This window comes from Platichthys flesus, chromosome 24 (assembly GCF_949316205.1).
Source record: "Platichthys flesus chromosome 24, fPlaFle2.1, whole genome shotgun sequence".
Classification (NCBI taxonomy): Eukaryota; Metazoa; Chordata; class Actinopteri; order Pleuronectiformes; family Pleuronectidae; genus Platichthys; species Platichthys flesus.
The window spans coordinates 12,890,974-12,906,671 of NC_084968.1; the positions used below are offsets into that span (position 1 = coordinate 12,890,974).

The 15,698-nt window shown below is 44.1% G+C and overlaps 2 protein-coding genes across 3 annotated transcripts; both read right to left on the minus strand.

Annotated features, from left to right (window-relative positions):
• Nucleotides 1-3,528: 3,528 nt before the first annotated feature.
• On the minus strand, nucleotides 3,529-10,347 carry slc10a7 (solute carrier family 10 member 7). 2 transcript variants are annotated; one of them, XM_062383588.1, is made up of 13 exons: nucleotides 10,125-10,346; nucleotides 8,779-8,861; nucleotides 8,548-8,684; nucleotides 8,069-8,144; nucleotides 7,894-7,932; nucleotides 7,777-7,812; nucleotides 7,344-7,427; nucleotides 7,080-7,245; nucleotides 6,445-6,496; nucleotides 6,227-6,300; nucleotides 5,748-5,893; nucleotides 5,582-5,627; nucleotides 3,529-5,037 (listed from the first exon to the last, which is right to left on the minus strand). In XM_062383588.1, the coding sequence occupies exons 1-12, from the start codon at nucleotides 10,222-10,224 to the stop codon at nucleotides 5,607-5,609; spliced, it is 1,014 nt and encodes a 337-aa protein (XP_062239572.1). In that variant the 5' UTR covers nucleotides 10,225-10,346; the 3' UTR covers nucleotides 3,529-5,037; nucleotides 5,582-5,606. The 2 variants fall into 2 exon arrangements, with proteins under 2 accessions (XP_062239572.1, XP_062239571.1); XM_062383587.1 differs by lacking the exon at nucleotides 5,582-5,627 and having other exon boundaries at nucleotides 10,125-10,347.
• Nucleotides 10,348-10,969: 622 nt separating this feature from the next.
• On the minus strand, nucleotides 10,970-14,043 carry ttc29 (tetratricopeptide repeat domain 29). The gene is made up of 10 exons (XM_062383627.1): nucleotides 13,945-14,043; nucleotides 13,803-13,862; nucleotides 13,501-13,661; nucleotides 12,781-12,948; nucleotides 12,473-12,685; nucleotides 12,179-12,264; nucleotides 11,932-12,023; nucleotides 11,467-11,590; nucleotides 11,278-11,367; nucleotides 10,970-11,108 (listed from the first exon to the last, which is right to left on the minus strand). Exons 1-10 carry the CDS (start codon nucleotides 14,013-14,015, stop codon nucleotides 11,052-11,054), a joined length of 1,122 nt encoding a protein of 373 aa, XP_062239611.1. The 5' UTR covers nucleotides 14,016-14,043; the 3' UTR covers nucleotides 10,970-11,051.
• Nucleotides 14,044-15,698: the final 1,655 nt, after the last annotated feature.

A 15,698-nucleotide genomic window follows, 5' to 3' on the forward strand; every position in this document is an offset into this window, starting at 1 on the left:
ATTGAAGTTGGCTTCTTCCTGTAGTCGTATCTACACCTCAATGACACTGATTCTTTCCCTTTCGCCTCTCTTGCCTCTCAGCTCTCAGAGTCTACAGCGCATCAAACACACCAACAAACCAGACAGCCAACCCTGCTACTACAACAGGACACATTCTACCAGGAAGCACTGGAACCCAACGCTACAGGTCCCTGGAACCAGTCACCCGTCCCAGCCTTGGCAGAGACCACCTGAACAACCAGGCGGGAAATGACAGGAACAGCCCACAGACTTCAGGAACTCTTCAAAACGCTTCCAGTGGCAGTGAGATCCCAGGATTCCTCACTGGTGTGACAGGAGAAGCAGGCAGTGACACAGGAACCTTTGTTGCTCATACTGAGGAACCCAAACTCTCTCCTTTCCTGTCCAAACACTTTCCAACATCCCCAATCCCCCCAGCCGAGAAGGCTGCAGAAACCCGATCTACTACCCCTGTGTTACCAGACATTACTGTTCAAACCTTGACCAGCCCTCAGTCCCTTTCTTCCTTCCCTCTTCTAAATGATGTTGATATGGAAACAAAAGAGGCAAAGACAGAGTTACAGGATCCAAAACTGTCCACTGGGACAAAAAGGGTAAATACCCAAACCACTGCATATACACCTTCAACCAATCACAGCTTCAGCAGTCCTAATTCCCCAAGAGTCAGTACCCACAATCCAAGAGAACCAATCCAGGATTATACTAATACAGTGAAGTTCAAGACCCAGAGTACTTCCTTTAAGCCAAAGAGAACCAACCTGACTGAATCCCAAACTAGTCTAATTAAAGATGAAAATGAAAGCAGGTCACCATCCCAGACCCAGGATTCTCATTTGAAATCTTCCTTCTATCTTCAAACCTCTTCATCCAAGTCTGTCCTTCCGGTTCAAACCTCCCCATCCAAATCCCTTCCCCAGTCCCACACCATTTCAACCCCATCTCAGGCCCAACCTACCAAACTCTACAAGCCTGTGAGTGATATAACCAGACCTCAGGCTGAAACCAGTCCATTTTACCTTAAGCTTCCAACATCTGCCCCTCTGAGGAACTTTACCAAAGCCCTGTCCCAAACTATCCCCACTCAAACTCCCCGGACAGACCAATCCCAATGGGACACACCACCTGAGGCTCCGAGTGTCTCTCCCATACCACAGCCCCATTCCCAAACTGGTGCACTCCCGGACTTCACCTTTGAATTGAAGCAAACTCAACCCTCAGTAACTCCTACATCTTTGAACTCTCTACTTTTCACATCAAGGTTTTACCCAATCTTTGCTTCAAATCAGGGAAACGATGTCACAAATCATCGGCCTCAAGCAAATATCCAAACCACAACCCTTAATTTTGCTTTCCCCTCAACCACTCCTTCACCTAATTCTTCCGGGTCTACCCTGCGATCTTCAGCCTCGTCTTCCTCTCCTAGTTTGTCTCCATCGACTCTCATCAATCCTAGATCTCCCACTCCTCTTTCTCCCTCTAGAAGTTCCACCGAGGTAACGGTACATCCATCTTTAAGATCAACATTGTTCACCCATTCCTCATCCTCCTCTTTAAAAAAACAACCCAAAACCGCTCCTGCACAATCTGCTCCTCCTTCTCCTTCCCCAATTTCTGTTCCTCCTCATTTCCCAGCTGTCCAGCCTTCCCCTACTTATCCTCTAACGTACTCTTCCGACCACCCATCACCAGCTCCCCTGTTTCCCCCAGTCCCCTCAACTAATCCTCCCTCGTCTCCCTTTACCTCTTCGCAGTTGAACACAGATTTGACCTTTTCCTCATCCTCTTCTTCCCCCATCTCATCAGCCCTCCCCTCCACTGACTCATCCACCTCCTCCATTTCCTCTACTTCATCTTCACCTCCTCCTCTGACTGGAATATCATCTTCCTTCTCACTGGGTCCCTCGTTTTCTACGACCTCCCAGTCTACCTCTCCTCACCCCGGACCTTCTCCAGCTCCCCTTCGCTCTCTCTACAACCCCCCCACCTCCTCTCCTTCCCCTGTGCCCTCCCAGAAGCTGACCATGGGCCAGAGTTTGCTGATCCAGCATCACATTGCCCCATTAGATCCTCAGCCCGACCTCACCCCAGCCACACAGAGAACACTGGTTCATCCGAATCCCGAACCTCATCCAAACCTTGATCCAAACTTTAAACTAAACCTGGGCTACGAGTTGAAAACACACCTTCCCAAAACTGATACTAAACCAAAAGGTCCTCCCAATCCCCCTGGAACTCCAGACAAAGACGGGAAGTATCCAAACATCATCCCCAGGCACAGTGCATGGGAGCTGGGCATGCTGCTGGGCTGCTCAGCGGGCTTAGGCATGGTGCTGGTGGTTGGGGTGAGGTACATGTACCGGCAGGCCTGTGGTAAACGGACAGCGGTGACGCTGAACGACAGGGAGAGAGAGTATGAGCGAGGAGAGAGAGGAGAGAGAGGAGAGAGAGGCCTGATCCACGTCCAGGAGTGTGGGGACTTGGTCCGAGTCCGAAGAATCAGAGAGAACAGTTTTGTGCTTCTGGCAGAGTACGATATACTGACAGCACCTGGAGACTGACATACAGGAAACATGTAATAATATATGAACAAATGGACAGAGAGGATATCAAAATACGTCTCAAGGTCAGAGCGGCTGTGAGGGCAGAAGTAACAACAACTGAAAAACACAAACATCCCACAATGCCTTGGTTGTAGGTAGCTAGTTAACCCATAAGGACTTTTAAATCAAACTCAAATTACACTATGCTATTTTAACAGGATTACAAATCATGAACATAAATATTAACATTAATACTTTTACACTTTCTAAAAATGATTATAAACATTATTATTGCAGCCTCGAGCATTCCTGCAGGTTATTAAGTGTTTTAATCTTGTTGTCATGTATGAACAAACTCTCTTCAGTCCTCCTTGACAACTTTTGGTGAAACTGGAATAAAATGTTCCTGCCACCAGCATGTTTAGAGAACTAGTATTTTTTTTTTTGGTATCGTAGACACGAGGATGACATACACCATATGGTGGACACTTTTCTTACATAGAAAATGTATAGTTTTTAACCAGATACACAGTAGATGTATATGATTGCATAACTGGAGAACTTGTTTGTATAAATCCCAGTTTCCTGTGCTGATTTAGCAGGAGACATTATTAAAGCTTTAAACTTATCATGTCTTTTGGATGCACTTAATAATAAAGTATTTTTCCACTGTCACGTGTATTGTCCTGGGTGTCACTGCTGTGCTTAGTCATATACAATCTAAAGGGTCTGATTGTGTGATCTGGAGAGCACAAGGCCTCCAGGGTCTGCTGGAGAGGCTTATTTTAGCCGTGCTTCTTCAAATGACGAGACAGAAGGACCATCTGTCAAACACAAACTGGGTCAGTGGATTTAATGAGCTGCCAATACTTCCTTGGGAGTCTCAGTGTTCTTCCCCCGATCAGACAGCAAAATGTAAGAAACACATATCTGGTCCATTTAAAAGAGATATTAGCACAATATATCATAGAATATAAAGTTTTTATTTCCTTATAATTAATTTACCCACACATATCAAACTAACCATCTTCAGAAATCGTAAAATAAACAGCTGGAAAATGAATTGCACTTTAAACTGACAACTGTAAACGGTGACTGGACACATCCGAATCAAGTCCAGTACAATGACAATTGTGCTGTAGAGTCGGTTTTATGAAGAAACTCTGGAGAATTTTGTTAGCGATGCGAAAACATCTCTACCAACAAGGCTGGAAACAGCCTAGACCGAGGCTGTACCACCACTTGTGTGTGTCAGTGATAGTTGTGTTACATTAAGGTCCAGAAACAGACTTGTTTCCCATGAGCACCAAGTTACCAAGGACACACAGCTCTGATTGGTGGTTACCCTGCCGGATGGGTGGTTCTCGTTAAAGACTGTGTTCCCCACCTCTGAAACTTCGCATACTTTTCATATTCTTCCTGCTTCTCTAACATTCATCTCTTTAAAATGGATTTTAAGTTTTCAGTTGACGGAATAAACAAAAGGAAAAATTATATCAGTAAGTCTACATCACCATATGAGACTTAGAACAGAGCATCGTCTACCTACAGATTCATTCATAGACCCACCAAGACAAAATGAAATGAATGTGAGCAGCAACACTTCGTTCGGAAGGAGAGCACGGTTCCATCTACATAAACACATATGTAGAGTCAACTGTGTGGTTCCACTGGATTTCAAAATGAGATCCTGCTTGGCCCAAATCAGACGTGTACGTCAAATAACGTAGGAGAGAACAAATATACGTACAGTTTAAGTACATTTGTGAATAATGTAAAAAAAAAAAAAAGAGGAAACCTAAGAATGCGTATAGATCCGGGAAGAACGATGGTATTTTGGTTGTTAAATTAGATTCACGACAACAGTGTGCATGTCGTACCTTCGTTATTTGGATTGATCATTCATTCAACATTATTCCTTCACCACAGGGCCGCTCCTTCCTCAACAAATACAAGCTTATTTCTGAAGGTGTTAAACAATCAAAACAAGCTGTCAATATTCCACCGTACATTTAAAGTCGGATCATCCAGCATTAGTTTTATTATATCGATAAGTTAAGTGCGGGATTCATTCACATTTGTAGAAAAATGTAGAAAATAGCAAGAAAACTAAACCAAAAAAATCAATGGTCCCAGTAACTCCACCCGTCATGTCCCAGTTTTTCATAACAAACCCTCTTTGTTAAAAAAAAAACCCAAACAGGAATCTTTTGGGTTATTCCATACAAAAATAAATCATGTACTTTAGCTTCTTTTAAATATAAAAGTTGGAAATACAAGAGTCTTTCATTCACGTAGAAACTGAGAAAATCAAGGCAACTCGTCTCCTTCGCCACGCTGAGGTCTCTGTTGATTGGTTGTTATAAAGGCACACATGACTCCGCCACAGTCCACTTTGTATCGCAGTGCAAACACCATAAAAACACTGATTTCCTCTCCGTCAGATGGGCTGGAGCGGCGGCTGCATCTTCACCACCTGAACAGAGAAGTACTGAGTGTCAGAGAGTGAGATCTTCAGCTCGAGAGTAGAAAGTAAGAGAATCGAGTGAAGAGCAAGATCAGTGAATCTCCAACCGTCACCAGGGGCAGTATAAATTGATTAGAGATTTTGATTCAAAGTCACAAAACAAAAGGTTCTTAGGTCATTTCCTTTCAGGCTCAGAGAGAAGATTGCGTCAGAAGCTGAACTCTAGTTGCAGCAACTTCGGACACAGTAGAACCACAGAGGGGGGGGGGGGGGGGTAGCCCTTTAAACATCACCATTAAAACCACCACCATTCACCCCATTCAACCCATCTGGGGCTTGATTCAAGTGAAGCTGGGGGATTTGCAGCAGTGAGTCCAGCAGCAGATGTTTTTTCCTGCCAGTAGGGGGAGCTGTTTCACTCAGATCGCATTAGAACAGATTTTAAACTGACATTAGAAGAACCCACATGAAGCTGCTGGACGCACCGTCACAGAATCCCTACAGACATTACTCCATAACTAAATCAGTTGGTTCAAGTCAGCTCTCTACTCACAGGACAGCAGTGTTGGAACGCGGCCCTATCGCAACAACAGACTAGACTGCAGGAGAGGAGAAAAGGTGACCAGGTGAGTTTTGGAATGCAGCCCGCGGCCCGTTAACTGGTGGGATTAGGAGCTCTGAACCAGAGCACTGAGGTGTCGGCAGGGATCGGCGCGTACCTTCTGCTGCGTGGTCATCCAGCTGCGGATGGTCGGCACGAGGACGGAGCCGAGCAGGATCTGAGCCGGGTGGTAGATCAGCAGGGGAACCGAGATCAGGGAGAGGTGCTCGTAGCCCTCGAACACGATCTTCAGCATGGGGATACCTGGACACGGATCAAACACAAGATGATATTAAACATCTGGATCATAGACGGCTCCCAACGGTGAAGCCAAATCATCTGGATCGCCCCTGGTGACTGGCTACAGTATAACACACAAACCCTGCCTCCTCCATGTTAGCAGATGGGACATGGACCGAAGTACAAAAAGTCAAAGCAGACAGATTAAAGTTAGTCAAAGATGGTTTATGTCTTATAATAACACTGATGTTTGTTCATGTTTTTTATCACTGTGGTTTTATTTAGTTATTTGATGATATTAAAACAGGAGGATTGACTGTGTGTGTGTGTGTGTGTGTCTGTGTGTTGTGTGTTTACCCAGGGTTAATGACTTGTGTGTGGAGCAGAAGATGATAGCGACAGTGTCTGCAGGACTGAATCCTGAACCCGCCCTGAAAAGAAACAAACACCAGTCAGATTATTATTCACACCCTCCATCCTTACAGTGGTAGTTTCCTTCAATCACTCATTTTCTCTGAGGAAAAAGAGTGAGGAGAAAAACAGAAGGAGGACTGAAAACAGAGGAGGAGACTCACCTAGTAGAAAAGGTGAACGTGAGCAGCATGAAGCTGAGCTGGATGGAGAAAACTGTGGGGAGCAAGAAAAATATTTTGACGTGTCAATAGGTGGTTGCATGATATCTGTGAATACATTTTAAATTAAACCATTTTTTTCTGTCGTCCACTGACATCATCAGTCCCACAGAGATCAGGGAACATGTTAAAGGAAGAGCTTTTTGTTTATTTAGCTTTGTTTAAAGTTTCAAGACAAGTGGATGGTGTGAACATCCTCACAGGCTGATGGTCTGTCACCCCCTGGTGGCTACAACTGGAGCATGCTAGACAAGTTTTTTCTGCCTTAAGTAAATTGTGTAGAGACGGTGACAGGGTTTTATTATGTGTAAAGTTATCTCCTCAACACCTCCAGACCGACAATCTGAAAACATAATTACACAGCCTCTGCCTAGAGAAACCTGTTCATTAGAGAGCGAGTTATCTTTCTTATTTTATCTTGGACTGATAAAACATAGTAAATAAAAATCTAATGAAGCTGCATATTATTTTATTTTGCTAGATCATTTCAATCTTGAATATCTCCTAAACATTTCCAGCTTTGTCAACATGTTTTGGCCTGTGGAGCCGTGCTGTGAGTGGCAGGCGCTGGTACTGACTGATGAGGACGACCAGTAGCAGACTGGTGGGGTCCAGCTCGATGTTGGGGTTACTGAACGTGTCACAGAACGTGGTGTAGATGATCATGAGGAGGACGGCGCTGCTGATAGCGCCGAACGGAGGCTTCTTCCTCTCCAGAAACTCCCTGAGGAACCTTCGACACACCTGAACACACACACACACACACCAGAGAGACGTTCAGGCCGAGACCAACACTGTAAAACCAACTACGACACACCACACACTGACACACAAACTCATACCTGACCCAGGATCAGCGGCACCACGACCGTCATGAAGAGCTGAGAGAAAATGGAGGAGAAGGGAACGGACGATGAGGAGCCAAGCTGCAGGAGGAGGAAGAGGAGAAGAACCATGAAAGAGATGTTACAACACAATCACACGGAAGGAATGACATCATCACAAGTCTTTCACAGATGTATCAGTGTTTGTTTGCTGATATGATAAATTGAAAATACTCTAAAATAGGTAGGTTTATTTTCTTGATTCTAGTTTAACGTTTTTGGTTGTTAAAGTTTAAAACATCAAACCTTAAATTAGATTTCTTTGTCATAAAGAAGTCTGAGAATCACCAACAACTTTTATAAATATATAGCTTCCTTTCTGGAGGAAGAGGAGACTCGACCTTCATCTTTCTTCACAGTGTGTTTTTGTTTTTCCACATGTCGGACTTACAAAGATCAGCAGCAGCACCGGAGTCACGACGATTCCCTGCAGAACCAAACCACACAGTTACATCCTGAACCAACGTTCATTCATAAATCACAGAGTCCGACCCTGAGAGCATCTCACCAGGAAGCTCCCGAACGCTGAGTTGAAGATGGCGGCCGCCTGGAGACACACACACAGACACACACACACACACACAATCAGTTACTAAGTCAACACGCCGCTCATTGCTCTTCAGCATCACACCATCCTTCAAACACTGGAGGACAATAACCAGCGAACATGTGAGCGGTGTTACCTCGTTGCCTCCGACCGCCTTGGTGAGGATAACGGCTGACGACACCGGGGGGGGCATGCAGCTCACCGTCTGTAACCTAGGCAACCACGACAGCATGATGAAGAGGAGGACGAGGAGCACGGAAAAAAGAGAAAGGCGAGGAACAATCATTAACCCCCCCCGTAGTTCAAAAGGTCAAAGGTCAGACACATTTAGAACGATGTGATCACATTAGAAAACGTGATCATAGAGAGTTAACCTCCCCTTGCAGTAGGAGCTTTTCAAAATAAAATGCAGTTTACACATAACTTTTTAATCATCAGGTTGTTCCTCCTGCCTAATTATCAGTTTGATTTCAAAGAGCCCCCCTCTCTCTCTCTCCCTCTCTCTCCCTCTCTCCCTCTCTCCCTCCGTGTGTGTGAGTAAATAACTCGCCCCGCAGGTACAGTGAGGGAGGGAACGTGAACAAAGGGTGGAATTCACAGACCCACTCTTCCTACCCTCTGAGCAGCCATTGGTCGATGGAGGTGAGCCCCAGCACTCGGAGCAGCAGCCACATAGCCAGCGGGAAGAAGACCAGCGTGAACGACTGCACGAAGAGGTGGAGGCGAACGTGAAGCAGCGCGCTCGTCAACTCCTGCAGAGACAGAAAAGGAAACACTCATTCAGATTTGTGTTACTCACCAGACACATGAGGGAAGATGGCGAGCTGGTGTCAGTCGCTGTCTCACCTCAGTTTTTAGTGACAGGCCGCTGTTGAAGAAGATGAGTGAGACGGCGACGTAGGCGATGGTGATCTCTGGCTTCAGTGGACCTGAGAGAGAGAGAGAGAGAGAGAGAGAGAGAGAGAGAGAGAGAGAGAGAGAGAGAGAGAGAGAGAGAGAGAGAGAGAGAGAGAGAGAGAGACCAGAAAACAAGTTTCTTTACCACTGTGAACTCCATTTTGACATATTAATAGTAATTTATAATCTTAACACCGAATGGGGATTTCATCAGAATTCAGTTATGTAGATGTAAAGTAGGGCTGAGACAATTTGACTGAACAACAGTTTAGACTGAAGCAGCTGTCTTCTGCAGTTTAAAGCTGCAGTTTCCCCAGTGCACCTGAATGCAGCACACAGACAGTAGCAGAGTTTATCTAATCTGCAGGTCGACATGTGAAGTTGTGAACAATCCACTTATCAGTGTAGGTCACGACCGACATGTTGACTTATCTTTATCAAAGCTTTCCCTCTTCTTTACTTATCAGCAGCAGGTAGCTGGGCCCCTAGGGACCGTGGTGAAGTTAGTTTGAGGTTGGGTTTTTCACTTGGGGACCATGAATACAGATAGAATATACCTGCATTGTTTTAAATAGCTTTTTATAACTTCATGTGATCCACTGACTCCAAACCAGTGCTGAACTATATTATTACCCTTGATGAGCACAGCTGGCGGTTTGGAGTCAGAGCGTCACGTGACATGGAAGCTGTCAGAATCAATTATCTCTAATTGAAGTATTAATGTCCAATGAGCAACGTCCAATCTGACACCAACTTCAGCGCCTCAGGTGAGTCCCACTTGGTTCAACTATGGAACTCAGCCCAGCGAGGGCGCGCACACGGGAGCGCGGAGCAGTGTGTTTACATTAGTGCTGATGAGTGCAACGTGTCACCACACACACACTTTAATAGCGAACTGCCGTTTCGAAATTCCTCTATTTTACAGTCTTCTCCCTTTGACACGAACATTTACGAGTAGGTTGTCATTCATTTTTACATAAACTTCGACAGTAGGATCCAACTTTTAATTCGGCATAACTCACATACACGAGATAACGTGTATTAACCGGGTTGGAGACGAATTCCGCCGCACCCCCTCATGTCCGTGGACAGAGACAGAGTGAAAGTTGTGAGTTTAATTCCAGTAAAACGCGGATTTTAATAATCACTCACCAGCCAATTTATTCAGCGACTGTCCCCGGTTAGTTTAAAGTGTAAAGTTTGTGTTTACTCGATACTTTAACTCTGATCCTGTTGTTTCTAAATAACTGCGGTGGACTTCCTGAGCTCCGCTTGTCAAACTCCGACCCGCTCACCTCCTCTCACGCCGAAGCTGGGCTGCAGTTTGGCGGATAAGATCACCACCACGATCCCGATGATGAACCATTCCTTCCGGACCCTCGCCAGGAGGCCCATGTTTCAGCCCCCGGGCACCAGCCAATCACCCCGGCGTCCCCCGTCACTCCAGCCGGACCCGAGGCTCCGCAGCTCCACAAGCTTCTTCTCCTGCTCCGGAGGATGTTCTGTCAGAAAACACCAGCGGGACATCCGGACCTGCTTCCGGTCACATGGGCCGCAGCTCCACCGTAACGACTGGAGCGGACGCGCCGCAGCGTTTTTATTAATTTACCGTAATGTAGGTAAAAAACAACACAGGTACAAAGTATGTTTTTCTTTCTCTTTTTCTACGAGAAGTTTAATATTTTCTAAAACTGACCTCTTCAGATCAGATTCTAATGTTTAATTATGTTATATTTTATATCTTAAGGGAATCTTTCTTTTTAAATTCTATGTGAACTGTCTGAGTTTCTTGATTAGTATTAGTATTGGTATTATGATGTTTTTTTTATTAGCTTGACAAAATTGTAAAAACAGAATACAATCATAGGACAAAATTAATAGGAGTGTTAATAGTTAAAAACGATCTGATGATAAGGTTGAATAAAAGCAACAGTTTGAAGAACTTTGTCACCCTCGTCATACCTCTTCTGTATTAGTTATTTATTTAACATTTCACAGACAAATGAGATTATATGAAACACATTAAAAGTGAATAATACAAATAATTTATCAAACAGCTTTGTCTGTTTATGTTCTTTTAATGTTAATTTGCAGTACAATGTTCATCTTCGTGTCTTACACTGTTAAAGGAATGAAGGAGAATGTTTTGGTTTAGGTTTTTCTTCACCGGCATCGTTAACAAGCTCCTGACTTCCTCTCATCTCTTGCCAGACCAGCAGCCGTCACTGGGCTGCGGGCGAGGCCGACTTCACGTCAGCACGAGCACAGCCCAGCAACACCTGAGGGGGGGAGAGGGAAGAAGAACAGGTGTGAATGTGTGTGAGGATGTTTGCTGGGAAACGGATGTTGGATAAACCATCTTTATTATCTTTTGTGAAATCTCGCAACAAACAACCGAAGAAAGAAGTGGACGGGTGTGAAACACGATCTCAGGTGAGGAACATGAACCTGGGCTTTCTGCAGCAGATCCACGTTTCCGATGCCACAGGCAACTTCGAAACCCTGGAGGAAGAACTCACAGGCTCTGCTATACTGATGCTATGAGAGAGAGAAAGGACAGATTGAGACAGAGAGACAGACAGAGAGAAAGCATAATGCAAACAATTAAATGTGTGTGTGTGTGCGTGTGTTTTATACAGTGTTGTAGTAGATGTTGCCCAGACACAGGCAGGCGTCTGCCAGGTTGTCCTGCTGTCCAGTGCTACGAGTGATGTCAACCAACTTCTCCAGACAATGGACTGTCTCGTCTGTGTTACCCTCACTGACACACACATACACACACCGACACACACGCACACAAACAAACACACATTTGTACATCCATCATTGTGATAAGAGATACCAACATGACCGAAATCATCTTTGTCAAATATCTATTTAACGTCTACTTTGATGTTTTTTTATATTTTGTCCATGTCCCAAGTGCTAACATGGAGGAGGTTTATAACCTATACTGCAGCCAGCCACCGGGGGGCAAATGAGATGAGTATGTAGAGTACAAGCAGTACAGTAATCAGTCAGATGTAACTGTGAAAATACACTGAGTGAGTCAGTGGGTTCGAGTTTGTGTGTTTGTGTTTGTGTGTGTGTGTTTGTGTGTACCTCTCCATAGACTTGGCCATAGCCTTGTAGGCCTTTCCCAGTCCGTCAGCGTCCTGCATCGTGCCACAAATCTGCATGCAGGTGTTGAGGAACTGGACAACGGTTTTATAACTTAATTACTTAACATTCAGATCCATTTTCAATGATGATGATGATTTTGTGCTCTACATCTTTCATACGGTAATTCAACTTCAGACCTAAACTGAAAATGAAAGCATCTTCAGAACAAGTACAGACACACAGGTACCTTTTTGGCTGTGTTGTGGTCTCCTGTGAGCTGATAGGCCAGTCCCAGTCGATAGGCCGCCTCCCCCTCAAAGTGTTTGTCTTCAGCTAAAACAGACAAAGGAAAGTACACACTAAATGTTTAACTTCCCACAAAGTTAAATTTACTTTTCTTGTGAACACATACACCACCACCTCCTCTCAGTCTATAATTATCGTAGATGTTGTGTGTGTGTGTGTGAGCTTGTTCCAATGCATCCATTAGTCACACCACCTGCTGATGTATTCACTTCCAAACGTTCACACTCACACCTACACTCAGTGGCCATGATGTAGCCCTTGTTGAGCAGCTCCAAGGCTTCGCTGTAGTTTGCAGCGATCAGCTGAGTGGCAGCTAACGTGTCGTAGATCCTCCATAGTGCCTCACAGGCCCGGAGCCTCAGGGGCCGACCGCTCAAGTCCAGCCAGCCTCCGTCCTCCGCCTGTCTGACGCACAGCTCCGCCTGCTGCTTCGCCATCTCCAGCTCTCCTGCAGGAGCGAGACGATCTGAATTACATTTTAGTGTTTCAGCTTAACTTCCACAGTGTGAGTGTGTGTGTGTGTGTGTGTGTGTGTGTGTTTGCCTTGCTGCAGGTAGAGCTCAGCCATGCAGGCCCGGGCCTCAGTGGCTGGTCTTGAGCACCCAGTGTCTGCACAGCTTTGGTAGAAGTGCAAACTCAGCCACTGATCCTCAGGAGCCGAGAAATATCGACCCAGGAACAGACGCTGCTCACACACCACGGACCAGGAACCTACACACACACATTCACACACACACACACACACATAGAGGAAACACGATGTGAAAAATTACATTAAGAAAATCCATAATTTTACAGTATGCCATCTTATTGATGTATAATCATCCATGTAACAGTTAATTTACATCTCACTAAAGGACATTTTGACTTGTTTTCTGCATACATCCTATAAACATGGCTGTAAGTATTCAATTGCAGCATATTTGATCAGTTAATACAATATTTATGTTATCAGGTGGATTTAATTCAATATTTAACATATTCCTTCTTCCAGGGTGTGTCTGTCTTAAACCTGTAATATGTACCTTCGACCACTAGGGGGCTCCCAATCAAAACAATAACAAAAGTTTGAGGAGACAGTGAAGCTGTGTGGGATCATGGGAGTTGTTGTTTTCACCACTATTATCAATGATGCAATTGTGATAAACATTTTGGATAATGTAAGAACACGTAAAACAAACTAGTAAACATATGTGTAGTGGGTTTTAGGCTTTTTAATAAAGAATTGTTAAACATTATATATTAATGTGTAGGTGATGGTACCGGTCCTTTCCGCCTGCTCGGCCCGGCTCAGGTGCAGCTTCACCGTCTCCAGCTTCTCTTGCTGTTCCTCCAGCGGAACATCAAGCTGGAGAGCAGAGCCCGGTTCAGCCGCCCTGCGATCGTGGTCCGACCGCAGCAGAGAGAAGAGCTCAGAGAACGACCTGAGAGAGAGAGAGAGGGAGGAGAGAGCTGCAGCGGAGACAACAACAATTCTCCTCTAGTCTTGATTATCATAACATTATTTATTTGTGCCTTAACCAACAGTGAAACTCCCTCTTGAGTCTAAGTGTGGGTTGATTTACCTGTGGTGACCTTCTTGGAGCATCTGCACACAGATGTTCTGTTTCAGGCTGTTTCTGAACCTGGTTCCAATGTGACGCAGATGAGAACAAACATCAGAGTCAAACATCGATGGAGTCACACTGAAACTTCAACTGAACTCACTGTGAAATTTCTTCTTTGGACGCGACTTGAGCCGATTCCTCCAATACCGACTCCTTCATCCTGCTGACCATAGACTAACACACACACACACACACACACCAGACTTTGAGTAATAAATGTCCCTGCTGTTTGCATGTTATTTCCTGGTAAACAAATAAACACACCTGGGCCGAGCACTTCAGTAGAGCTCATCTTCACCTGTCAATCAAACTAATGGAGACATACACCCTGCAGACACACAATCCGTGTATCTGCAGGGTGTATGTCTCCATTAGTTTGACAAAACCTCACAACTTGTTAATTTGTTGTTAAATTTGCATGTTTTGTTTCTTTCTTTTCTTTCTGATTAATGTAGTTTTGTTACTACTGCAATCAAATAAGAATCAAGGAATCATTGTAAAGACCTAGCTAAAGCCAAGCTAACACCTAGCTAACACCTAGCTAAAGTTAGCAACCGTTTCTATAACTCACCTTATTTTAAACGTAACAGTTTCTTTGTGAGTTTGGTGAAAACAGTTAGAATGCGTATGGTGTTTACCTTTACGTTCAGTTTAAAGTAAAACAAACAACAACAAAAAACTTCACCGCAGCTGAAAACGAAACTTCCGGTGTCCGACAGGCGTCACCGTCACCATGGTACCAGTGCATGGACCGCATTCCAGCACTGAGCACGGGTTCCTGGTTCCTGGTTCCTGGTTCCATTCCAAAACAACTCGACCTGGTTTCTCCTCCTTTAACTGAGATAAATACACCACCAAACCTTATATAGTCTACACTTTGTTAAGTTATTAATAAATACTATAATTGTTCCAACATGATTCAAGGTGCTATCTATTTATTTTTCCCTTTATGTCCACATGTGCTGTATGGAACCAGTCCTCCCTTTTTTATAAGTTTTTTTCTTTCAATTCTACATTCATTATTGTTATTCTAAAGTAGTCTATGTGGAATTTATATAATTTGAACATGGTTCATATTCAATTTTGAAAGTTGCTCCTCACTCACGTCAGTTCACATCTTAAAAAATATATATATTTGTCTTGATTTTTACACCACGAAAAGATCTGAATGTCCAAAACAACCTGAAAATCAATTATTAAATGGAGCCTAGGGAGGAGACCAGATATTTAAATCGTACTCGGGTAATAGAAAATGATTCACAAACATAATATTCAAGCATCTGCAGGAGGAATACGATTTCCTGCCGGTGTAAATCACACGTTCCTCTTCAGATGTTGGAGGAAACCTTTTCCATCTCACCACAGCAGTGACGGAAACTCTGTGGTGATGGAATCAAAGAGCTTCTAGTAAAGCTCCATGTTGGTGGTGGAGATCTGCAGCAGCTGTTTCTTGTCTGAGAATCTGCTTCTGGTTCGACTCCTTTGTTCCTCAGCTTCATTTGTTCATTAACCAGCGTCGCTCGTGAAAAGCCAGAAGCGAACCGTGTCTTATTTTTCTTACACTTGTGGCGACAAATAACAAAGTGACTCTTTAAAGTGTTTAACAAGTATTTACACTTACAACACATATCTTTTTCCTCTCTGTAATTAAGTCAGGAAACATTCAAATAAATGTAAGTTAATTAACAAAATGATCTTATTCCCTTTTTCTTTGTCTCTGTTGCTTCTTCAAACGTTCTCATCTGGCACCAGATTCAATGTGACAGTTACACGCACTGATAATAAACAAGCTAAAGTAATTTAAACATTATTTTATTGCATCTATTTGAAGTAGTATTCAATTTGACATTTTTG